Source organism: Rattus norvegicus, chromosome 2, assembly GCF_036323735.1.
Source record: "Rattus norvegicus strain BN/NHsdMcwi chromosome 2, GRCr8, whole genome shotgun sequence".
Classification (NCBI taxonomy): domain Eukaryota; kingdom Metazoa; phylum Chordata; class Mammalia; order Rodentia; family Muridae; genus Rattus; species Rattus norvegicus.
The window spans coordinates 245,811,400-245,838,180 of NC_086020.1; the positions used below are offsets into that span (position 1 = coordinate 245,811,400).

At 44.5% G+C, this 26,781-nt stretch overlaps 1 protein-coding gene across 10 annotated transcripts in view; it reads left to right on the forward strand.

The window, feature by feature from the left end:
* Slc44a5 (solute carrier family 44, member 5) overlaps window positions 1-26,781 on the forward strand; it is a 295,495-nt gene that overhangs the window by 240,525 nt on the left and 28,189 nt on the right. For 9 of the 10 annotated variants that reach the window (XM_039102810.2, XM_017591005.3, XM_017591006.3 and 6 more), the window contains 4 exons: window positions 4,283-4,367; window positions 18,000-18,084; window positions 23,009-23,134; window positions 24,251-24,311. In XM_039102810.2, coding sequence (XP_038958738.1) covers window positions 4,283-4,367; window positions 18,000-18,084; window positions 23,009-23,134; window positions 24,251-24,311 — 357 coding nt within the window. Of the gene's footprint in view, window positions 1-4,282; window positions 4,368-6,740; window positions 8,505-17,999; window positions 18,085-23,008; window positions 23,135-24,250; window positions 24,312-26,781 lie in introns of those variants that run through there. The other variant, XM_039102814.2, reaches the window with a different exon arrangement.

The following is a 26,781-nucleotide window of genomic DNA, read 5'->3' on the forward strand; positions in this document are numbered from 1 at the left end:
AAGGCATAGCTCACCAAGGAGCTCTTCCCCACAGTGACCTACTTCCTCAGGTGGCTTTCCTGCCTAAAGTTCCCACCACCTTTTGACAATTCCATCAAATGACTGGGCTATCAATGGGTCATCCCATTAACCTCAGAGTCTTCCAGAGCTAATCACCTTCCAGGGTCTTCAACTCTGAACACCCTGTATTAGGGACCCAGGGGCAGTAGGAGGGGACACTTCATTTCCCAGCTACGGGGTGATATGGAGGATTTGGGGAGGGCATTACCATTAACAGACTAGCTGTGCTAAGTGATAATTGTCAACTTTGGGTACAAATCACACCATTTAAAATCAGCCCAGAAGAATGTCTCGATGGGGCACTGTCTAGACAGGTTGGCCTGTGCGCGTCTGGGAGGTATTGTTTGGATCGCCTCAATGGGTACAGAAAGAACCAGCCTTAGAGTGGGCAGTGCCATCACCCACTCAGGGGGTCGTGAACTCTGACTGGAGAGATTGAGCTGAGCACACTCAGGCAAGCCTGGCTCATCTCTCTCTACCGTTGACTATGGATACCGTATGGTTAGCTGGTTTAACTTCCTGCCTCGGCTTCTCTGCAGCGAGAATATGAGTTAAAAAGAAACCTTTCTCGGGGGTTGGGGATTTAGCTCAGTGGTAGAGTACTTGCCTAGGAAGCGCAAGGCCCTGGGTTCGGTCCCCAGCTCCGGAAAAAAAGAACCAAAAAATAATAATAATAATAATAAAAATAAACCTTTCTCCCCTAAGCTGTTCTTTGTCAGGGTCATTTTATCACAGCAACAGAAACTAAATCAAGCTTATTCCTCATGTGTTCTTAGCAGGAGTCTTCATCGCCTAATCTATGCAATCTTCCTCACTGAGGAACTATTTTTCAATATCGAATGTGTATAAACGTTTTCTTATGGAAGCATTTTCTAGTCATTTCTTCTGTTTGAGCTTCCCTGCCACTAGCTTCAGCTGGCTAAGGACAGAGGCTTCAGGAAGCAGCAGCCCACTTCTATCAGTTAAAATAAGAGAAATAAACTATAGATCAAACAGGTTTTTACATATGCCAACATCTCAGAGTTACTGTGAGACGCATGAGGCTTAGCGGAAACTCCATGACTCATTGCAAGCAGATAATACATTCTATCATAGTTATACATACAGATAAATGCACACACATATAGATAGACATCTATATGCATATATGTACATATATACATACACATATATACAAACACACACACACACACACACACATCTCATGTGGTTCCTTTGGTTGCCATTCCTGCCCACTCCCAACTCACTGTTCAAATTGTAATCATTTCCAGTCTCTCTTCCTCCCTTTATAAACCTCGTTCCCTCCTTTCCATTCCCTTTGAGAACTCTGACACGCAATCATTCCAGACATGTCTTCTGACCCACATCATAGAGTGGTCACTTAGTAGGTAGACGATATAAAGGGGAGACGATGTCGTGACAGCTACTACTGATGGAGACCCCACTTCTCCTCACCCCTCCATGTGTTCACAGTTATGAGAGCAAGTGTACAATGGAGACTCCCAGATGCTCCCGGCTGCCCACGGCTGCCCACCACAGTGTCCTGTTTATTGGTGTCTCCCTTATTGTCCCTAATCTTTCCTGTGTCAAACAGCATTGCACCGGCGGAAGCTTCTGGGAGCTGTCCTATAATGATTTTTGAAGAATTAAAGAAAGAGCTAGCTAGCATTACTGATCTAGAGTGGGTTCTGGGGGTTCAGTAGTTTTCTACATCCATAATGGCCTCTTAGTCTCAATATTCTGTGAATTCTGATACCACTGTGTCTGTGTTTTAGTAGTTACTCAGACAGTTGGGAGTCAAAATAATTAAATAATTTGATCTGGGTTATAGATAATAAGAAATAGATATCTAAATATGGGGGATACTCTCCAGGTCCCACTCCTTACTTGGGAGCTTTTGGGGGGAAGGGAAACTCATTCCCTTTTCAGGGTGTGGCCACTGGTTGTCTATGCTCCAGTGATGGCTCCATACACTACACATGTGAGCAGTGCCACTGCATTTAAAATGAAGACAGAGGACGGTAGTGGGGAGGAGCTGTAGGGGGAAGTTGAGGTGATATGGGGACTTGTAGGGGGAAGTTGGGGCGATATGGGGAGTTGGAGGGGGAAGTTGGGTGATATGGGGGAGTTGGAGGGGAAGTTGGGGCGATATGGGGAGTTGGAGGGGGAAGTTGGGTGATGTGGGGGAGTTGGAAGGGGAAGTTGGGTGATGTGGGGGAGTTGGAGGGGGAAGTTGGGGTGATATGGGGAGTTGGAGGGGAAGTTGGGGGTGATATGGGGAGTTGGAGGGGAAGTTGGGGTGATATGGGGGAGCTGGGGGTGATATGGGGAGTTGGAGGGGGAAGTTGGGGTGATATGGGGAAGTTGGGGTTATATGGGGAGTTAGAGGGAAAGTTGGGGCAATATGGGGAGTTAGAGGGGAAGTTGGGGTGATGGGGAAGTTGGAGGGGAAGTTGGGGTGATATGGGGGAGTTGGGGTGATATGGGGAGTTGGAGGGGGAAGTTGGGGTGATATGGGGAAGTTGGGGTTATATGGGGAGTTAGAGGGAAAGTTGGGGCGATATGGGGAGTTAGAGGGGAAGTTGGGGTGATGGGGAAGTTGGAGGGGAAGTTGGGGTGATATGGGGAGTTGGAGGGGAAGTTGGGGTGATATGGGGGAGTTGGGGGCGATATGGGGAGTTGGAGGGGAAGTTGGGGTGATATGGGGAAGTTGGGGGCGATATGGGGAGTTGGAGGGGAAGTTGGGGTGATATGGGGAGTTGGGGAGGGCATGATCACGTTGCATTGTGTACATGTATGAAATCCTGTAAAGAAAAGTTATATAGAAAGGAATCGGATGCCTAATTCTCAGTAAATAACTATTTAGAGAAAAAGGGTAACATATTTTAGGATAAAGCTAAAAGAGACACATTAAGACGGGGTTGAAAAAAGAAACGTAGAGTTGGATAAAACTGGTTCTCTCTCTGTGTCTTAGTCTTAGCCAGTGTGTGGGGAAGGAAGGCACAGAAGCAGTGTAAAGAGGGTCTGAGTGAGCTCTGAGCACCCCAGTGTCGTTTACACGGCCACTTAGAGTTCATTCTCTTTCTTCTGGAGAATACGGAGGGCTACCCAGATCTCACAAGATGGAATCCAAGATAGAGCTGATTTGGCCCTCGTGACATTAGCGTGGTGAAGCCTTCCGGGTGCTCAACACTGAACAGAAAAGCTTGGGCCGATGGGATGGGGCTGAGGAAAAGACCCTCTTCCTTAGTGTAGTCTTCGTTCGGGAAATCGATTTCTTTATCATCTCTGGTCACACCAGCCACGTGCAGGAGGGCGATTGAATTGTAAGGCAAACTGTCAGATCCAGTAAGTGCGGGTTAGGAGATGGGCAAGACACCTCACCAGAAGCAAAGGACAGAAGGTGTGTATGCAAGCTGGACTTTTGTCGAAAAAGACTGTGTTTTGTCGAAACTCGAGAAGGTGGAAGAATTCAGTTACAATGCACACGTCTTAGCCAATTTGGTGGTAGATACTACTCTCTATTAGGTTCGTGGTCTAGCTGTCAGGCCAAGTCTATAATCCATGCAAAAACAAACAAAAGAGGCAATGAGCTTGTGTGTAGCAGAGCCCAGCGGCTCCACAGGAAATACCACCGAGTCCTTATTATACTGAGCGAGGTCAGGGGTGTACAGTGTTTGCATTAAGCTCTGAGATTATCGGACAGACACTTGGCGAGCTTTACTGTGGGTTGCCTTCTGCTGTGCCCTTGTTTGCCTTTTGAATGTCCTATGAAATCGGAGATGCCGCTGAATTTTGCAATGTTTTTCACTTCTGAATGCCCCCCTCCCCCACAAAGCATTACCTCATTCTGCTCGGTGCAAATCTATCAGCGCTGGTATGAAGTCATTTCTGCTCGAACTTTAGAAAAGGCGTCTTCTCTTCCAAGTGAGCTTTTGTCTGCACCCCCCCCTCCTCCTCCTTTTCATAACTGTCATTTTCTCTGTGCGGTTACCTCATGTTTTGGCTGCAGCCCAGATGAATCTGGTGGGGAGAAAAGCGCCAATTCACCCACGTATCATTTTTCTTTTCATTAAGAAATTACTCTTTGAAGAAAATCGATAGTGTTCTATGACTGAGGGGGGGAAGAGGTGAGCGTTGCCTGGCAATTCTAATCTCTCAAATTAGACTGCCTTCAGCCAGATGGTGCTCACGTAGAATTTGTCCTTTCTTGTTCCCGCAGCTTGGGTACATGGTGACCCCAGGAAAATGGCCTATCCTACAGACAGCCAGGGACAATTCTGTGGCCAGAAGGGAACCCCCAATGAGTGAGTATGGCCACCTGTGCTTTGCATGGGTTTACTGTCTAAGGTGGAACCTCCACATGTCAGTTCAGTGCGTAGGAAGGTCGAGACTCAGCCTCAGTCCCACGGGACCTCGCAGAAAGCTTGAGACTCAGCGAGGACGTTTCTCCTGTCTCTTCTCACAGACAGCTGTAAGCTGTTTGGAGATTTTACACTCTGCACCTCCACTCTGATCAGAGAAAATAAAACTCGAAAGGATGGGACCAGAGACTTGGCTGCGGCCATACTTAGAGCATGCGCTTTGGACTGGGCTATTGCGTGACCACATTGATCGGTGGTTGAACTGCCCACACCATGCTACTATTGGGCCGGTTTTTGCTGTGATGTCTGCCGACAATCATTGTGATTTCTGTAGCATTCCCAGGTCTTCGATGGTCTTTGGGAGCAATTTGACAACTGTGGTTGGTGCGCTGACAGCAAGAGAAGCGTGCCCAATGTCAATCAAAACAGAGGTGTCTGTTTTCGAAAGCGAGCTGTTTACCTAAATCAATCAGATAGACAAAAACCCCGGCTCGTAGTTTTAGAAACCGTTTACCCCCCTCCCCCCCACATGGTCCATTCCTTTGTTTTGCCTTCACTAATGGGACTGCTGCTAGGTCTTCTGGCTCATTACAACCAGTTGAGCTTCTGGCTTTGTATAGTTACGGAACAACAGAAGTTTAGTTAACAAGAGGGTTGCAATAGAAACGCACTCCAGGATGCTCAGTCCCGTCTCTGTAGTTTCCACCCATAACTTGGAACGTATTATGGCAAAAGATGTATCGACTCAAAGACAGGCATCCAGTAAAGACCCGAGAATCCACGGGGCGGAATAACTGCAGAGAAACCAGAAAAGCCGGAGGTTTGGAGCAGGAAACCCCTAATGCTATCAATTCAGATTCCAGGAAGGAGGTCTCCCCAAAAAAAGCCTCTGTGTCACAGACACCTGAACTGAATTTGAATCTAGGCTATAAATGTATTTTAAGCTTAGAAAAAAACAAAAACAAAACAGAAAACACACACCCACACACCATAGAAATCTCCAAATCCTCAGGTACTTTGAACAGGCGACTTTTAACAGGGCTTCGTATAACAAACAAGTCTTCCAGGCCTGATCCCCTAACCCATTTGCCTCAGACGAAGAGGTGGCGTCCCAAACTGCAGCATAGAAAGACTATCCAGAAGCGAGTCTGGCCTAACAGACTGTTTACCCAAATACAAGGTCGGATAAAAGTTAGTTTGAAGCTGAACAGATTTCAGCAACATGTGAGCGACAGTTCCAGTCCCTCCACTTACTGAAATCTAAGACCCCTTGGGGAAAGTGCCCCATGATCGCAGTAACCCACCATGTTCATCCCAGTTCTGACCCTGAGAGTGTCATTTGCTCGTATCTCTCTAGTTCTTGCCGTAATTTCCTTTTATATGTTCAAATTTCCAACGTGGCTGGAACTTATTTTCCATATAAGTAGGATGAAGCGGGAGTCAAACATTTTTTTTATCCAACAGCAAAAACAATTATTTCGAAACATGTTGTTAGATAATAGGATTTTTATATTTTCAATTTCCTACAAAGTTATTATACAATAAACATATACTTTTTCTGAGCTTTATGCCTATATTAATGTATGTAAGCCTTTCAGTGGCATTTAAAAGTGCACTCTGTGTGTGTGTGTGGGGGGGGGTGTTGCTGATGATTCTGGGTTCTATAGAAACACAACTGAGCAGCCATGGGGATCAAGCCAGTAAGCAGCACCCTCCATGGCCCGTGCATCAGCTCCTGCCTCCAGGTTCCTCCCCTGCTTGACTTCCTGTCCTGACTTCCATGGATAATGAACTGTGGCATGGAGGGCCAGCTGAAGAAACCCTTTCCTCCTCAGACTGCTTTGGTCATTGTGCTTGGCCCCAGCAAGAATAGCCAACCCTAAGTGAGACAAATATGGTGGGGTTGATGTTTTAATTGTCATAATAAAATGTGTACCAATTTAAAATTTTAATGAAAAGTTATTTTAAATTATGCTTATAGACTTGACGGTAAGTGAAAATACTTAAAGAAATCAAATTGTACTCAATATTAAATTTTTAAAGTAGGGAGCAGGAAAAGTGACACAGTGTTTAAGGACACTGTATGCTTTTCCGGAGGACCCAAGTTCAATTCCCAGCACCCACTTGGACAAAGCTCATCTTTCACACCGGTTCCAGGGGATCTAGTGCCCTCTTCTGGCCTCTATGGGCACTGCATGCACATGATATATAGTTATGGAGGAGAGGCAAGACACCCATATAAGTAAAATAAAAATACAGGTTAATTTTTTTTTAATTTAAGGGGCCAGAAAGACATCTTATCAGGTAAGAGTGCTTACTAGTCCTGAAGAGAGGTTCAGAGATTGGCCTCCAGTTCCAGGGGATCGGATGCCCTCATCTGGCCTCCACGGACAATAGGCAATGCACACAGTGCTCAGTGCACATGCAAGCCAAACACTCATGCACATAAGATAAAAGAAATGAACCTTAAAATTAAATAGATGTGTGCAATTGAATGAAGTATGTTTAAGGAAAATATTAGAGTGAACTCATCAGAATTAGGACAGTATTCTAAAGTACAGAATGGTCATAAAACTAGGTAGAAATAAGTCCAACTGTAAATACATTTTTTCAGGGGTGGCTATTGAATCTGAGGCCACACACATGGATATGGGAACTCTGCCAGAGTCATGTGTCTGGGCCTCGTTCATTTGTTTATGTCTTTATTTTCACATCTTTGTATGTATTTGTTTGTTTGTTTTATTTTGGAACCAAGTCGAAGTTGCCTGTGGCGGCCTGGAGCTCACACTGACGCCAAGGCAGTAAACTTGCAATCTTCCTTCCTTGGCCTCCGGAGTTTATAACCTGTGAGGTTATAGGCCCCCGTCCCTAGATTTGGAGCAAGACCAGAGTTTTAATATGATGCAGAATTTCAAGTCATTAGCAGGAAAATGCATTTTATTAGGCAAAGGGCATTGAGATAAATGAAATACTATTCATGAAAGTAAAACTGTGTGTACATCATGACCCATACCTAAAACCTTGGAGGCAGTGAAGGCTTTATAGATAAAGAACACAAGTCTGGAATGATTTTATAAAATTGTGTGCCAAACAGCATCTTCCAAATATAATAGCAAAACCAAAACCGTAACAGAAAACTTGAAGAATTCGGTCATTAAAAGTAAACCTCTGGGGGCTGGAGAGATGGCTCAGTGGTTAAGAGCACCCGACTACTCTTCCAGAGGTCCTGAGTTCAATTCCCAGCAACCACATGGTGGCTCACAACCATCTGTAAAGAGATCCGATGCCCTCTTCTGGTGTATCTAAAAACAGCTACAGTGTACTTATATATAATAAATGAATAAATAAAAAAAATGAAAAAAAAAAAGTAAACCTCTGAAAGAGCTGGCTACGACAGCTCATCCCTGTAAACCCAGCACTTGGGAAGCAGAGGCAGATCTCCAAGAGTTCGAGCCCAGCCTGGTCTACATACTGAGTTCTAAGTTCCAGTACCACATAGAGAGATCCTGTCGCAAAAACAAACACACAAACAAAAGATCCCAATCCCCCACAAACAATCAAAAATAAAAGGAAACCGCCGAAATCTTTGTAAACAAAATTAAAGAAAAATGGTGATCCGGGACTAGTACAGCTTTAGGATCTGAACACAAAAATCAGGAGGGAAATGCACATCATCTGGGGGCCTTCAAGGTGGATCAGCAAGGCTGCTGACTGTGCAGGCCTGGGTCTGACCCGGAAACCCGTGTAACGGTGGAAGGAGAGAACCGGATCCTCCCATGAGTCTGTGCGCGCAGGTATATCGATGTTGAAAAAAGTATCCACTAAAAAAGTCACAAACAGGAAACAACATACTGCAGTGTCCAGGGGCAATAGGGAATCTGCGGCACAGGTGAAAAGGGGAGCGCAAATCTAAACATTATTTTTGCCCAGGGAGATCATACCTGAGAGAATCCCTGCCCGGTAGACCCCAGAGCATGAGAGTCCCGGGGCAGCAAGAGGAGCAAGTGGGTGACTGAAACGGAAGAGAAAGAAGCAGAAGGATGTGGACACAGGGAAGAGAGGCAGAACTGGAGATGAGAGGTTAGTGAGGAACCGCCTGGTGTGAGTAGCTGATGATGTCACCTAGAGCCATGGCGAGGTCTTTGCTTATACTGCCACAAACAGCCAGCCCTGTCTGGGTTCCTGACCCTGCAGCAGTATCGGGTCTGTTACCACCAGAGGCCATTGGGACGTCCCTGGTCTGGGCCGCTGCCTGGGGCCATAGTGATGTCTGAGGACTGTGTAGAGTTTGCCCTGCTCTTCACCTACTGGAGAACTGAGGAGAGCTGGCCCCACCCCTCACCAGCTGTACCACTGGGGAGAGTGAGCCCTGCACCTAGCTGGGCAGCACAGTAGATCTGGCCCTGGTGGTGTGGGTGTGAGAGAGTTGGTGGGCTACCACTTAGTCCCAGATCAAGGACTCTGAGTTGACCCATCCCAGCATCTATTCCACCTGTGAACAGCTGGAGCTCATGAAGAGGCCAGCGCAGCAGATCCAACGCTGCAGGCTCTCCATGGCGCAGGGTAGCAACAGGATAGCAGGAGGAATCTCAATCTCAAACCAGACCAAAGGGCTCATTGCATTGAACCTTTACAAGCAGAGGAGTGTGGCCAACAGTGCATCCTGTGGGACACACTGCGACACACTGCAGCTTCCACAATGAGATTTTGTTTTCTTTTGTTGGGGAGGGGAGGTTGCAAGTGCAGAGGAAGGATTCAAAGGTAAGGGGAAATGAGTGAGATTGGGGTACACAAAAAAAATCAACAAAAAGTTTTCTTATTGCTTTTGCCCATGAGATTGTCAAATACAAAAAGGTTAAAATTTCCTGTGTCTGGTGAAGTAAGAAATTAGCAGTTCACTGTCTTCTAGTGACTATGTACCCTGGTGGCAGTGTACTATGGTGGCAGGGTACTATGGTGGCAGTGTACCCTGGTGGCAGTGTACTATGGTGGCAGTGTACTATGGTGGCAGTGTACCCTGGTGGCAGTGTACCCTGGTGGCAGTGTACTATGGCGGCATTGAATTTTTCCAACATTGAATCTTTCGTGGTTCAGCAGTTTCCATCCTGGACTCTAACTTAATGGGAGCTTGAATGCATTTTTAAACTCCACAAGCTGTGTCAGCTTTCCATCGCTCCAAGGAAACAGAAGTGAAAACAAAGAGCAAAGCTCTGTTTGTCCATGGTTTCAGAAGTGTAAGTCCATGATTCTGCAGTCCCATTGCTTGGCGATTGCACAATGCACCAGGGCAGAAGCCTGCAGCAGATGAGGTGCGATCCTCTCATGAGAGCCAAAAGCAAAGAAACAAAACAAAGAATAGCAACAGCCCCAATCGCTCCACCAGAGAGATCTAACGTTTTCCCAGGAGGACCTACCTCTGATTGGTTAAAACATTCACTAATACTGTCACCTACTGGGACCTAGCCTTTGAGAATGTGTGTGGGGGGTGGGGTGGGTGGAAGAACTTTCAGAAAGACTCATACTGTCTCTCATCACAGCCAAAACAGCAACAATGAAACTAAACAAGCAACTGTAGCTGGTACCAGGCAGTAGTCAGAATGGAAAGCAGTCTACTTGTCTGTCAAAAGAGATTGGTTAAGTGCACTATGATATGATTATATAAGGGAATGCCATTAATCTTTCGGGTTACTGTGTACAGCTGTGTTTTTGACATAGAAATGTGCCAGATGTGATTCAGTCCAAGAAGCAAAGTTGGGCCAAGTGGTGGCTTAGTGGGTGAAGGCACTTGCTGCCACACCTGGCCTCCTGAGTTCATTCCTGGAACCCACACTGTGGAGGGAGAGAGCTAACTGACACTATCTTGCAAATTGTCTTCAGCCTTCCATGGAAGGGGCCAGGGAGATGGCTTAACTAGTAAGGTGCCTGTTCTGTAAGCATGTAGACCTGAGTCCGGTCCATTCAACCCATGTTTTAAAACCTGGGTATGGTGACCCATGCTTGTGACCCCAGTACTGGGGAGTCAGGGGCAGGCAGATCACCAGATCACCAGGGCTCACCAGCCAGCCAGCCTACTTGATAAACTCCAGGTCAGTTAGGAACCCTGTGTTTTAATAAAAAGTGGTTGATGGCTGAGGAACAACATCTGTGGTTAACACACACACACACACACACACACACACACACACACACACACACACACACACCAAGGCATACCAGATGTAACGAAATGGACTTTCATGTAACCTTCAACCCAGGACTAGCTGGTAAAAATGTATTCAATAAAGCAAGGCAGAAAGCAGTAGGTGCATCTCAGGATGAGCAAACCCAAGCCAGGGCCACACTCCGGTCAGTGTAAACACTGGAGTGGTTGTATTTGTGTTGTGATAGCCTTGTGGGTAACCTCCGAGTCTCACAGGTAGAAGAGATTCCTCATAACTGTGCACAGAGCCTGCGTTTTGAGAGAACATTCTCATACCTGGGATGGTGAAGAATCCTTTTATGATTTATCTACTCCCATTGGAAGAGACTGTGGGAGAAACACTGATAGTTTCCTAAAGTTCCAAGCCAGATGAAACCAAGGCTTCAGAGGGCACAGAATTTTTACTTAAGTGTAACTTTCTCTGCACAGGGGAAGTTGCTCACTATGTTTGGCTTCGAGGCCAAAACAGGAATTTCATTGATTGTGGTGCCACCTTCTGGCTACTACAAGAACTTCAGCTTACGAAGATCGCTGGGAGGGTTTTCAACACACAGAAAGACTGACAGATCCCTGAGCAGAAGACTGGGAAGGAAAATATCCTTCAAGTCACCATAGAACCGTTCACAAAATGACAACTGCCCCCACAAATCTGTTGGAATATGTGACCGGCCCCAATCTCCTATTCGATTTAATTTTTAAATTTTGTGTAAATTTGGATATAGAGGCTGTGTCTCTAGAGGACATCGTTGTACCTGAGATGATATGCCAAATTTTAAATTTTAAAATACTATATGTACTTGAAAGCAAATTACACGATAATGAAGAACCTATAACAAAGGGAATGGGCACCCACCTTGACTCTTTGCCCATAACTTATTCTCTTTCCTGTCTCAGGTTAAGTTCTGGCAATTTTTAAAAAAGTATCTTTTGGTGGTGTTCTTATTCTCTTAGTTTATACTTTGTTAACTTTAGCTGGTATCCATTGATAACCTTCCCTGTTGCTCTTTTTATCCACACCCCATGTCTGAGATCAGATCTCTTTCTAGCTCCTTTCAGTAGCAGTTGATAATGTCCCTCTGCTTCCTGTCCTAACTTGACAGTGTCTAGGATCCTCTTTGTGCAAGAGAGTATTATCCCCTGCCCTGTTCTCTCTGGTTTTCCTTTTCAGTTCCACTTAGCAGTTTTTGTATTTGCTCTCTCCTTTACACAGTCCCCTTTATTACTGTGTACACCAAGTATTGTAACTTCAGCAGAGCCCAGCATGTTCTGTTGTGTTTGATACCAGAAGTTGGAAGAAGTGAATGGCTTTGCTTTTACTGTAACTACCCAGTCTTTATTCACTGCCAGGCCATCGTCCTTTCGTTTCTACCAAGCTCAGATATAAAATCATAACTGCACTTTAATAATAGTGTAAGACAAGCCCACATTTTAGTGTGTCTCAACATAGAGCAAAACACACACAGAGGGAGAAAGAGACACACACATATGCACACAGGGACACACATACACAGACATAGACATACACATATGCACATACAGACACACACATACAGACACACACACAGACAGACATACACCCACATACACACAGATACACTTAACAGACACAGACATATACCCACAGACATACAACCACACACACATACATACACACAACCATATACACAGGTACATACACTCACACACACTCATACACAGAGACACATACACATAGACTTCACACAAGATTCTAATAAAATTTTTATTTGGTTATGAATTTTATCTTAAGTACTATAATGGTTAATATTGGTTGTCAGTTTGACATAGTGTAGAATCACAATGGAAATCACCCCTTGGCATGTCCTTTGTGAGGGAGGAGTTTCTAAATTGGGTCAATTTCAAGTAGAAGGACCTTGGGTGGCACCATTCCTGAGCTCGGGTCTTGAATGCAAAAGGAGAAAGCAGTGGAACCCCAGCATTCACAGCTCCCCATTTCCTGACCAGGGATGCAATGTGATCAGTAGTGTCATGATCTTGCTAAGACTCCCCATCATAATGTCCATCCATGAACCTAAAATAGCCCTCCTCCTTCCTTCAATTGCTTGGTCAAGTGTTAACTAATATAATAGCCACCATCAGGACCACCACACATGTTCAGATTCAAATAATTCTCCCTCCCAGGAGTCTGCTTTCTCTAAAGACCTACCTCAGTGCACGGCCATCTTCACCTCACTGCACGACCATCTTCACCTCACTGCATGGCCGTCTTCACCTCAGTGCACAGCCATCTTCACTTCAGTGCAAGGCCATCTTCACCTCACTGCATGGCCATGCTTTCAGTCACTCAAGAACATTGTGGTTAATTGTAGGCTTCTCACAAGCTTTGGTCATTGTTCAAAAGTGGCCAAATTTAGCAAGTAATGCACAGAATGCCCAGTTAAATTTAATTTCAACTAAACAGCAGCCATTCTTTTAGAACACACACTCTGTTCTTGGTTCCTGTGGGCCAAGAGGGCTCCCTTCTTTGTAAACTGCTTGGTTTGGAGGAGGACATCCTTAGCTACCTCCCTGAGATCAGAGATCACAGGCGGGAAGTGTGTGGAGCTCTGGAAATGCTTTTTCCTCTCATATGATTTTTCCCTTCTTTATATTTGATTTGTGGCCCAACTTTATAGATTAGTGGCTTGAAAGGTAATTTTCCCCGGGAACCTGAGGACATTGCATTCTGTGTTCAGAATGTCTAAGGCCAATCTGGTGTCACACTGTGCTGTGACCTTTCCTTTTGGAAAGTGTTTGAAATAGCACACTTCTGAGAAGTGGAAACCTCACAATTCAGCACAAATCTTTTTTTTTCCCTTCAAAAAAATTAAGCTTTAAAATCACCATATGAGGGAGCAGGTTTTATGGTAGCATTTTTCAAAGAGAATTTGTTTGTGGTGATCTTCCTTCTGCCTCTTCTCCCCACTCCCTTGATACTTGTGTGCCCTTCCTCTCCCACCCCCCAAAAATTCCAGTCCACCTCCATGTCTTGCTGCCCTTCACCCAAACAAGTCTTTCCATTCTTGTGGGCTTCTTTCTACTTACCCAGGCTATAGACACACACACATACACACACACACACACACACACACACACACACACATACACACACACACATGCTTGCACACATGCATGCACATGCATGTGCACACACACAGAGCTAGGGTCTGAGTATATAAAATCCTTTGAGGCGAGATCACTTCTCTTAATACAATACTGTCCAAATCCACCCATTTTCCCACGAGTTTCATAATCTCATTTTTCTTTGGGGTCAATAACATTCCATTCAAGATAGGCCTTTTTTTCCCCTCAGGTCTCCTCGAATCTTTGTAGGTATGTGTATGTATGTGTTTTCCTGGGTATGTGCGTGTGTAATGTAATACACACAGGTGCACTCGCGTGTGGAGGCCAGGCACCGACATAGGGCTTGTTTTTTATTAATCTCCACCTTATTTTCTTGGGGGAGACCCTTCAATCCCCCCTTTACTAGAGCAGCCTGACCCCTGACTACATCCCCTTACACCCACAGATGAAGTGTGGTCCTCACCCCCACATCAAGGGAAGTTCTCTTTGCAGCAGATGGAGACCTTCACAGAAAAAAACACCACCAGTGCACAGTTGCGGAACCCAGTCCCAATGGATACGTCTCCGAAACACACCCGGGCCTAACATTAAGGAAGTGGGATGGGGCAGAAAGACAAAAAGAGCCAAAGGATCAGGGAGTTTGCTGTGAGACTGTGTCTTCAGGAATGTCAGGAGCTACACCAATAAAATCTCACCAACACGACTCTCTAAACATGAACCAAACGAGGATGATACCAGTAGACGTGCCGAAGGGCATGGGGAAAGCCTCCACCCTTCACGGGATGCTGAGAGTGGAAGAAATCGTTTTCCAAATGGTCGGCTATGGAAACATACCCGTGAGTAGCGTTATACAGACCAGGCAGGTTACATTTAGGAATATATGTACACGCACACACATATGTGCTTGTGATGGCCATTAGTGACAAAAGAAGACATGAATTTGAATGAGATCAAGGAGGGGTGGGTCAGGGTTGGAGGGGGGAAGGGCAGAGGAAATACTGTGACTATCATCTCAAAATTAAAAAAAAATAAAATGAATGCATTATGTGTCTGACTTTGCTGATCATTCATGCGCACTCATGTGTGCACACCTGTGTGTGCCCTCGGAGGCCAGAGTAGGATATAGGAATCCTCCTCCATCACACTGTGCCTTGCTCATTTGAGGCAGGATCTCTTTCTGAGCCTGAGGGTAGCATTTTTCAATGCAAGCCTCTGGCATTCAGAGCTCCAGAAACCTTCATATCTCTACCTCATGAGGGTTAACAAGCTGTAAGACCGAGGTGGCGTTTAGATGCTTACCCAAGATGGACACCGATGAGGAGTGAACTGTGTTCTCACCGTGTCAGTGGCAACACCTCATCAGTAAAGTGACTGTCACATAAACATGAGGACCAATTCTAATCCCCAGCACCCATGCAATTTGGGTACTGTGGGTGTCTGTAGCTCCCAGGTTAGAGAGGGGAAGATCCCTGGAATGCATTAGTCAGTCCTTCTGACAGACAGTAGCCTAAACCGCCAAATAGATGAGGCCTCGGTTCAATGAGAGATCTAGTCTCAAAAGAGAGAGGAGGCAAAGAAATGGCTCACAGAGCCATCTCTGAGCCTTACTACACAACCTAGTGCCATGTAACGAGAAGGGCTTCCCTTATGAGAGACAGGACCTTCTCAATCGTTTGAAGTAAGATGACAGATGTTTAGAATGTAGTTAGGAATTAGGCTGGTTTAGTAAGGTGGTGATTGGAGGTTCTTTCTCCAAGATCTATAATAATAAGGTGGAGGTCAAAGTAGAAAACCAATGTCAATGTCTGGCCTCCACATGCACGTGCACATGTGTGCACACACACCTGCCCATGTGCACACACACCTGCACTACGCAGTCACACATCCATGTAAACACAGCTCCTCTTATGGGATACTGGAGGTTCCTTACTCAGTTGTCTGGAGGGAAATGTCAGCTTTGGTTTGTTCCCTGGCCACATACCTGCAGTTCTGTTCCTGGTGTGTCACCCCCGTGCTTTCTACAGCCAGAAAGAGCCAAGCCCATTTCTTTAACTCCAGTCCTTCTGCACCAGGCTGCCTCACCATAACCTCCTGGTCCCTGAACTCCTTTAAGTTCTCTCTTCTCTACCTCCTCAAACAGGCACAGAGGCAGGTCTTCCAAGGGTGAGGCCCTCAGCTGCAAAATGAGCTGTTGGTCTGTCTGTCCTTCCTGGGGTACCTTCAGGCTCTGTAGGAGGGTCTCATGGAAAGACAACCCACCGTTTCTCGGTGAACCTTTTCGTAACTTTCCTGTATCCTCCCATCAGCTCTCTCTCTCTCTCTGGTCCGCTCCCTCCTACCATCTCTGTCACATGCTCAGGGCAGGTGGTAGGAGAGGAGGAGAAGCCTAGTGGAAACTTCCTCGAGAGCTTCCTACATTCCTAAGCCTGACCTTGTGCAGAAAGTCTTTTTCAAGTGTCCCTTGTACATTTATGATACGTTTGTGGTCACAATAATTTTTTATTGATTATTTTATTTATTTACATTTCAAATGATGTCCCCCTTCCCAGTTTCTCTTCCACAAATCTCCCACCCCATCCTATTCCTCCTTCCCTTTGCTTCTATGAGGTTGCTTCTCCACCTACCCACTCCTGCCTCACTGCTCTAGCATCTCCCTACTCTGGGGCATCGAGCCTCCACAGGACCATGGGCCTCCCCTCCCATTAATGCCAGATAAGGCCATCCTTGGCTACAATGTATCTGCAGCCATGGATCCCTCCATGTGTACTCTTTGGTTGGTGGTTTAGTCCCTGGGAGCTTTGGGTGGCCCAGTTAGTTGATATTGTTGTTCTTCCTATGAGGTTTCAATCCCCTTCAGCTCCTTCAGTCCTTCCCTAACTCTTCCACTGGGGTGCCTGGGCTTAGTCCTATAATTGGCTGTGAGGATCTGCATCTGTATTAGTCAGGTGCTGGGAGAGCCTCTCAAGGGGACAGTCATACCAGGCTCCTGTCAGCAAGCACTTTTGGGCATCAGGAATAGTGTCTGAGTTTGGTGCCTTCAGATGGGATGGACGACTAGGAGGGGCAGGGTCTGGATGGCCTTTCCTTCAGTTTCTGCTCCATTTTTTTTGTCCCTGCATTTCCTTTAGACAGGAACAACTCCTGGTTAAAAAAATAGGGTATTGGACAAGTTCTTGGGGCAACTTTTTCTTGAGTTGTTAAAACTGCAGCTTTTCGGTGGTTTTGTATTTTGTTTTTGGTGTTTTTTTTTTTTTTTTTTTTGAGTCTCATGCAGGCTGGCTGCAAAATTGTGATGTAGCTGAGAACAACTATGAATTTCTGATCTATCTGCCTTTACCTCCCAAGTGTTGACATTAATTGCTGTGCTTAGATTTTATGGGGTGCTGCAGATCAAACCCAGGGCTTCATGCATGTTAGTCAAGCACTAGCCCTAGAGCTGTGATTCCTAAGACCATCCATTTCTGAATCCACTGAGGAGCTTAGGGAAAGGATACTAAGTCCCCACTCATGCATCCAGGCATGTGGACCCCCGGGGGTCGATAAGGAGAGGAAGCGAGGTCTAAAATCAGTGCCCACACTTTCCTTTTGCACCCTGAGGTTGAGCAGCTGCTTGAGTCCAGTGTCATCTTGGGCTCTTTCCACACCGCTGCAAAGTAGGCAGGGCTGCTGCTGTCTTCATCGCCCTGATGAAATAATTGAAATATAAAGAGAATATCAAATGGCAGGATAATATGCCATTGAAAGCTCATGACCGCCACTTATTATAATTTGCAATAGAAAGTGTAACTATTGTTTTATGTTTACACCACCACTGCAATACATGTTTGTGTTAAAGAAATCCTTAAACACAAAAAATTAAATGAAATATAATCCCCAAATTTGGATGTAATGATTTCTTTTTGCATACAATTTAATACTTATTTCTGTAAGTATTTCTAGACATAGTAAAAATAGTGTTTTAATGCTTTTTTGAGTAGGCTCCTCCCGGAAATAAATGAACTATTAATTTCTCCTTCCATTAAACATGTGTGTCAACATCATTTCCAGTGACAGCGTGATTGTTTGCCTCATGTTATAGTGTCTCTTGATGGTGGACAACTTACTTCAACTTTCAATAATCGAAAAGCAATGCTAGGCAATATGAAGGCGGTGTGAAAATAGCCACACCCACATACAGACAATGGAGCTGAACTTTAAAGGCAGTGCATTCAAAGTTTCTGTGGTTGGGTGTACATCGAGGAAGAGATTTATTTATGTCTTCTCTCTTTAAACAGGAACAAGACAGTTCTGTTTTACTTTAACATATTTAGATGTACCGGCACATCCATGATGCTTCGCCTACAGTGCTCTACTACACAGGTAAGGCTGGCTGCCTTCGTTCTGCTGTTAGCGGTCCCTAATACACTGGGTGAGAAGATTCAGGAATCCCAGGTCAAGTCTGTGTGTGGTAAGGAGATGCAATATCCATTCCCATTCAATCAAAGCTAAGGCAGAGATAAACTGTCACAGTCACTAGGGAACTTGAGTGATTGTAACTGTTCCTACAAGCGATCACAGCCCAGAAGTCCTTGTCGGCTGCTCCAGTCATTTCTGCATCTTTGGGTGAATTTACTGAGGAGTGGGATTGCTTGGAAGAGCCACTTTGCTCTCTATTGGTTCTTGTGTTTCTGATCTTTGATTTCTGCATCTGTTGGAATAGATAATCTTCAAACTCGTATACATTAAACATATGTGCGTGCACACAAACGATCTCACTAAAAAGAAATGCTTTGTTGTCTCTCTCCCTGAATTAAGGGGCAAACGCCCGAGGGTAAGGGCTCTTACTAGGTTTGTCTCCCACTGTTTTCACATTACCTCCAATCCCCCAGAGTAGGTGATAAGTGAGTGTCTATGGAATGAACGGTGTCAGTGAAGGACTATCTTCCTACTCTTTCTTCTGCTGTACCACACACACCAAAGTCCCTGTAATAAAACAAAGAGTCACGTGTTTATTTTCATAAATGGTTTCCTAGATTATCTAGGATACAGATGTATATGTATATGATGTATATATAACAAACATAGTATTTAAACCTTCAGTACAACTCCCAGGCATACAATTCTTATTCATAATAGTGTCAATCACCTGAACTGATGCTATAACAATGAAGAATGATGTTGAAAGTGCCCTGTGAAACCCATAGGGCTCTCAACTCAGCTGGATACAGCTGCAGCTGTGCATTTTGCACTGGTCAGCCCTGCAACAGTGCATTCACAGATCAGGCCCTGCAACAGTGCATTCACAGATCAGGCCCTGCAACAGTGCATTTACAGCTCAGGCCCTGCCACAGTGCATTCATAGATCAGGCCCTGCAACAATGCATTCACAGATCAGGATCTGCAACAGTGTATTCATAGATCAGGACCTGCAACAGTGTATTCATAGATCAGACCCTGCAACAGTGCATTCACAGATCAGGCCCTGCAATAGTTTATTCACAGATCAGCCCTGCAACAATGTATTCAAAGCTCAGGACCTGCAACAGTGTATTCAGAGTTCAGGCCCTGCAACAGTGTGTTCATAGATCAGGACCTGCAACAGTGTGTTCATAGATCAGAGCTATCTATATTCTATGCATAATATTTGTGTCAATTGGCAGCGTGGTCCAACATGTGTCATAAGCCCTTGAATAATGGGCCAGCATCAGTTCGGATACCCAGCCTCGGTGTGACCTTCTTTGGCTAATTATATCTTGATTGCTTCTAATCAACATCCCATTGGAAGTGAACAACTTGGTCTGATAGAGGAAAAGAAGAAAGCAGTTGCTATGGTTTTATTGCTGTTGTTTTAAGCTCACTTATTTTTGATTGAAGTCTGTTATGATTCTCTCTGACAAACTACCTTTTCCCATTTAACTGCTTTATTCTTAATGTTGCAGAGGAACCAGTGTGTGTGTGTGGTATACATTGTGTGTGTGCATTTGTAAGTGCAGAAGTGTCGGGGTCTCAGGAGCAGCACCTCACAGTATATGAATCTCAAGAGAATGTTGGCTCTTTGAGTTTTCACTTTAATAAATGCACCAAAATGTATCCATCTTCTTCTGACTTCTGCCATGTTATGAGCAGAGAGTCAAAGCTAGCATGTCGCTGAGGAATCTCCTAACATGTTTGTGATTTATTCAGCCTGGCTCCAATCAGAGTGAACTTTCCCCATTCACATTGATAATAACTTTGACCTTCTTATAAAACATGTGGATGTGTTGGATGCTGTCTGTGTCTCTATAGACAGCTCTTCAGCTTGGGACCATCTGTGCGTCTAGGTGTGTGTGTGTGTGTGTGTGTGTGTGTGTGTGAGAGAGAGAGAGAGAGAGAGAGAGAGAGAGAGAGAGAGAGAGACAAAGACAGAGAGACAGAGACAGAGAGACAGAAACACAAAGAGAGATAGGGAAAGAGAGAAAGAAATGGAGACAGAGGGGGCAGAGAGTGCACATGTGTGTGAGTGGATAAAGGACAGTCTTATGGAGAGGGCTTGTTTTATGCTGTCCGACTTCTAGAAGGCATTGGACTCCTGCGGCTATCACACAGCATTACTGAGGGACTTGAGGCATGCATCAATCCTCCTACTGAGTTGTGTGGTCAACACCAAGTGCCCTTGAGACAGTAGAAACATGTCAGAAAGCGAGAAAGCTGCTCACTGAGCAGCCGTGCTCTTGCCGAGCTGAGTGAGAATAGTTACTAGCACTTTGACTGGCCATTCTTCTCTGCATTATTTATAACCTCCTGCAAACAGAAGTTTCTCTCAACAGTGCTGAGACAAGTACTAATCTATGATATAAAGATGTAAATATAAACATTTACAAAGCAGTTTCACAACACATCCATTCAGAAAAACAGCAGTAGTCACTCCCCCATCCTACTCTAGGCCTGTGTTTGATGCCTGTGCATCTTTGAACAGGTTTATAGGATCAGGTTTGAATTCCCTCCTTGAGAGCAGGCTTTAGATCCAATCAGAAAGCATCTGATTACAAAACAGCCATGCCGCTAATGTACCAGTGGGCACATCTTTACAGTAATGTTTTAATTTATTTATTTTTATTTCGTATGTATTGGTGTTTTGCCTGCACGGATGTCCATTGGGCACATCTTGATGGCCGGTGGACATCGTAGCTCACAGGGTCATAGATGAGTAAGACATCCCAGCAACGTGGAAGCCATAGATGGTGCTGAGGATAAGTTATTGCTGACTGATCAGCCCTAAGCAGGGCATCCACATCACCTACTGGAAGAATCAGAGGAGGTGGCAGAAGTGTGCACAGAAAGAGTGTAAGAGAAAGAGGATGAAGAACATTGCTCTGAATGCAGTCTTCTGGACAAAACATGGCAGCTGTATTCCATCGCAAGGAGGAGAGGTTCATGAATCCTCTCCCCACCTTGAAGCACTATTAACAGTTGATGGTTGGGTGCATGGTGAGGAGTCATCAACAATGTGGTCACTGGTAAATTGCTGATGGTGGGGAGAGAGAAAAGGGGGGTGGAGAGTTCAGCAAGGGTGGGAAGAAGGCGAGAAAGAAGTAACAGGGTATGAAATTCATGATATCATTATATTAAATCAATTATATCAATGATATTAAAACATTGAAAAGGAATAATTACTAATGGGTTGGCAGGAGACCATGACCAGCCTGGGTCAGGGATTTCCAAGGGAAATCACTTTGACAGAGTCTTTTATTCCTTTTTAAAATCATAAAAATCACAGCAAAACCATCCAGACTATACCTCCCCTCCCTGCTCCTACCATTTTTTAAATGGAATTACAGGTTGTTGTGCTGTCACTTTGTCATGGCCCCGTGGATGACCGCAATAACCTGGTTTGTCGGTGATGTGCTCTAAGTCCATTAGTGTAAAATAAATTATACAGGTGACCTGGTTTTTGGCTGACGTGCCCCAAGCCCATTTCTGTAAAGTGATTGCATCGGTGACCTCTCTTGCCCATGTCTACACAGTGTTGATAAGAGACTTCGTGGTGATTAATTGTGGCAGATATCTAGACGTGGCTTATTTCTCATGGTGACAAACTGTAATTATGGTTTCAGAATTATGGGAAGCTCAAAGGCACACTGGTGAACTAACAATTGTGAGACCGAACCAAAGCCATTTTATTCATATAGAAAACAAGGCAAGATTCTAACCTAGAATGTACGTAGCCTCAGCCATATCCTGGTGCAGGCGATTCTAAGAAAACACCTCACTAAAAATCATTAACGAGGTCCTGGGTTCACTTCCTAAGCATCTGTGTCACGTGACTCACAACCTTCTATAACTCCAGCTGCAGGGAATCTCTACTAGACTCTTTGGGTACCTACATGCACATCCCACCTATTGACATACATCTACATGAGTGCGCACACACATGGACACACACACAAATAACAAAAACGAAAACATTTAAAAGAGATTTAAAAAAAAATCATCATTTTCCTATGGTAGAAATCCCAAAATCTGCACATAGAACTGTCCCTCACAGGTACACACTGAGTGGATATAAAATTAGTGTAATCCAAGCGAGGGGAGTGGCTATGATATCACCTCATGCTTATGCCAAGTATTACTACCTGGAGAATCTGAGTGGCAAGCGTGTGGAGGAGACTTCCGCTTCTCAGAACTGCTTTTGGATCTACATTCATCAAGTTAAAAATAAATCATCATCTAGAACTTTTAAACTCTACCCACACTTACACCTGTATGCGTGCATATGCTATACACACACATATGCACCTATCATGGGCCAGAATCTACGTGTGAAAGAGAACACACTGGTTTGCCTTCTGAGTTTGGGCCGCCTTACTTAACATGACACTCCCCTAGACAGGTTGGTATTAAGTCATGAGGAGGGATGGGAGGTGGGAAAAGGGCACGTGAGGCATGAAAAAGGGAAATAGGGGATAGAAGCAGGCAGAAGGGGCAACTGGATGGGGCGGTAGGAATAGGAGAAGCATGAAAACACTTGGCTTGACAATGCTAAAATGGTCTCTAATGTAGTATATGCTGATTTAAAGACCCAAGCACAAAATACCACCACTGTTTAATATCTTGTTTCCAAGAGAACAAGAAGTCCAGGTTGGTAGCATTCTATAGTCAACTTAATTTTACACAATAATACTAAAAACATGATTTAAGTACCCAGATGGAAACTGCTGCTTTTCTCTTCATGCTGGTGAGGAGCTCCGAAGCCCATCCAACCTCTTGTAGATACCCTCTTGATCTACTCCATTCAATCTCTTCCCTATTCCTCTCTGGTCTACAGATCTGCGTCTCCAGGTGCCCAGAGAGATTCCTGACCTACGTGGATATGCAAATTTTGAACAAAGAAGACAAAAACTACTGGGAATACTATCGGCAGTTCTGCAAGGCCCAGGCCAGGCCTGTGGAGGTGTGTGTACTCAAGTTCACGCCTGGAAGGAATTCAGCTGCTGTTTTGATCTTACGTGGAATAACCCAGTTTGCTGCTGGAAAAAAAAAGCCCAGATCTAGAAAATGAATGTGAATAGTGTTACTGAAGCAAAACACAAGTTTACCTGGACACTCAAAAGAAGTTACTGTTCACTGTGAGGACACACATCAAAACATGGGATGTTCCTGGTATAGACTGTGTAGACACAGAAACACAGCATTCATGCTATATCCCTCTGTACACTCCTGAGATAGGAAAGACTCTTTGGTCTGCATAGTGAGCCCCAACCAATGCATGACACCGAGATTCTTCTACATCTGGATTCTTCTTATAGACACTAGCTGACCAGAGCTAGGATCTTATGTCATCTAGAATCATCATTATAAAAGCATACTGCTATGCGGCTTAGGTGAGGTGGATAGCACCCTCATAGCTATCCACCTCACTTGAATTTCATTCCTGACAAGGACCCCAACATGATAGGAAGAGAAAACTGAATCTGGCAATTTGGGATCTCCACAGGTGTGCCTTAGCATGCATGGTGCACACACACACACACACACACACACACACACACACACACACACATACACACACACACACACCAGAGAGAGAGACAGAGACAGAGACACAGAGAGACAGAGACAGACAGCGACAGACAGAGAGAGACAGAGACAGAGACAGAGACAGAGACAGAGAGACTAAAATAGTGAAATAAAAATGTCTACACCCACCCTTACCTAGGTCAAACATCAAGACATTCAAGAGATTTCTAAAGCTTTATCATATTAAATACTGTTCACTGCTTGTTACATTATAGAAAATGCTGTTTTTCTAGAAAAAATTAAGGATCAGAGATTCAGACTATGACTAAGATCTTGGCTTTTTATCTCTGTTGCTTTGTTTAGAGCATTTACAGGCATTTTTTTTATAACAAGGATTTTTATGCGATAATCTTACAGTTACTGGCAGTGGAGAAATGATTTGGGGAAATGAGATATGGAGATGAGACTTGAAGCTCACCATTTTGATACAGAGAGTGAAAGCAGTCATTGCTGGCTTTGAAGTGTTAATATGCCCTCCCTTCCCTTCCAGACTCTCGCAGATCTTCTGTCCAGTGGTGACTGTCCTCTAGCAGTGTACCCAAGCAGACCTTGTAAGTGCTAACTATTTTACGTTTGAAACATACAATCTACAAAAATGGGATTCAATTTCCTTATTTCACAATTGATAAAACCAAGGCTGAGAATGGTCCTGTCCCTGCCCTGAGAGCCCAGAGTCAGTCAGGAGGACTGTCGCCGGTCATACCTGTCTGCATTCCAACTGGGACATTTCCACCAGAGCTCTGTGAGAACTGGTATTTTGCTGCATAAGCACCTTGAAAAGTGTTAGGATTGGTTTTAAGAAGCCACCGTTGTGATTATATGTGTCCCTACAAGCATTTGCAGAAAAATTTCCAACACAACGTTCATCCGGAGTAAGGCAGAATGATTAATTAATACAGAACACAGGAAGCATAGGTGGTGGGAGCCAGGGGAAATGAAAAGTTACAATATCCAAGGGCAAGAGATCATGAAATCATACAGTGTGTTTGGAGAGGAAATACCTTAGACCTAATAAATAAAGTGGATATGTGTAAAATATCCTGCAAAATGCCAACTGTTGCAGACATTATGATGGCAAGCATATAGAAATTAAAATGAATCCCAGAAATCACTTAAGGAAAATGGCCTCAAAGAAATATACCAAAAATGTTAAGTTATTTGCCAGAGGAAGTGAGAAGAGAGTGAAATCCGGCATTTTCTCTCTCTTTCCTGTTTTTCTATTCCCCAGTTCTTCCACGAGTTCTTCCAAAATAGAAGAAAATTAATAGGCACCAATCTCAGTAGAAAGTCAAGAACGTTGAATTAGCTGTTACAAAGCCCATGTGTTGAGTGTCCCCTTCATCTTCCGTGGTCCACTACAGACCCTGAGGCAGAATTGCTGGTCCATGTGAGAACTGGCAGTCACCAGGAAGCCCTAATGCCAACTGTATACGGTCAAGAACAGCATTGAGACTTTTTATGGGAAAGGGGGAAACAACTGTCCTCACAATCATATTTTGGTTAAATCGCATTTTAAAATGTACATTGGGGATGCAAGATGAACAACTAGCCCATAACCTCCCATAGTCTTATGAAGGAATGAAAGAGATTAAGGTCAACATTACAATCGGCTTCTGTTCTCCTTAACAGAGGATCAGGTGTACCAGTAAGTGGCACAACGAACAACCAATAACGTGTAGTCCTTAAACCATTTACAAGAGGAAACAAAGTAGCACTGTGTGAGAGGGAGAGGAAAAAGGAATTTTATTTCCTGTGTCGTTTTGATATTCACATATGAAAAGATACAGGAGAGACGGGCAGGAAAGTGGTCAGCAAGACCACACAGTTCACTGTGGGCACCTGGTCAGCCCGGTCAGCCTGGTCAGGGAATCATTTGTAGTTTTCCTTCATATTTTCTCTACCTTCCAACTTTACTCTGAGTATACTAGTTAATGGGTGCTAGCAGATCGGAACTAACTGCCAAGTACTACGTAAAAGACCGCCAGGGCGTCTTCTAGGCGGGAACTTAAACTTATGGAATAGATAGGATCAAAAACACCAGAAAAAAATGGGGGAGAAGAAATATCCTGAGCCCTACTATATGCCAAGAACCCCACTGGGAAATTAGTAGGGTGACTTCATCTGGGGAGAGGGGAAAGCAAGGATCTGGTGACTGAGAGGGAGTAGAGAGGGATTATAGAGGCTGCCATCTTGGATCTGCCACAGAGGGAAAGGAGCAGGAGAAAGACAGGGGCAATATAAAAGAAATCATCTATGTCATCACGCTTTGACATGAACAGATAAGACAAGGAAACCTGGGAAGGGATTCATAAAAATGTTCATTCCCTGCATCTGGTGCTTCAATACTTTAGGCTCAAGCTCCACATGTAAATTAGTGACACTACTTACAAGAAGAAAATATGAAAATTACCTCTCCACGTCTGAATTCTCTTATCTTTTCACTTGAAATTCAGGCTCTAATATTTCAAAAAGACATTTGCTACCCAGCACTGTGCCAAACAGGTAAAGAAAGATATTTATAGAGTTCAGGGTTCCGTTTAATCAAAATGAGACCATAGATGACCATAGATTCAGAGATTGAACCTTTCTCAGAATTCACATCGGTGTAAGACAGCCTAATGGGCTTTCTGTCCTTCAACAACATGAAGCTAACATCTCTGGCAAGGAGGGAAGTTACTAAGAATTCGCCAATAGAAGTCCAGTCTTCACAGGAGCTGGAAGTTTGAGCTGGAACTTGCTTCTCCGGGGATCATCTACAAATCTCTAGTTTCCATAATTTCATTTGAGGAATTCTGAAAACTACTTTTGAAACGGGCTCTCATATGTCCTGGGCTGATCTCGGGCTCACTGGATAGCCAAGTGTATCCATACATTTCTGCCTCCCCTTCCCCAAGTACTGAGATTACAGATGTGTGCTAATACATCATTCAGTGTTCAGGACCGAAGCCAAGGCTTCACATGGGCACTCTCCCTACTACGCTGCCTCCCCAGCCCCACTAAAGACCCGTTAAAGTAACAGCC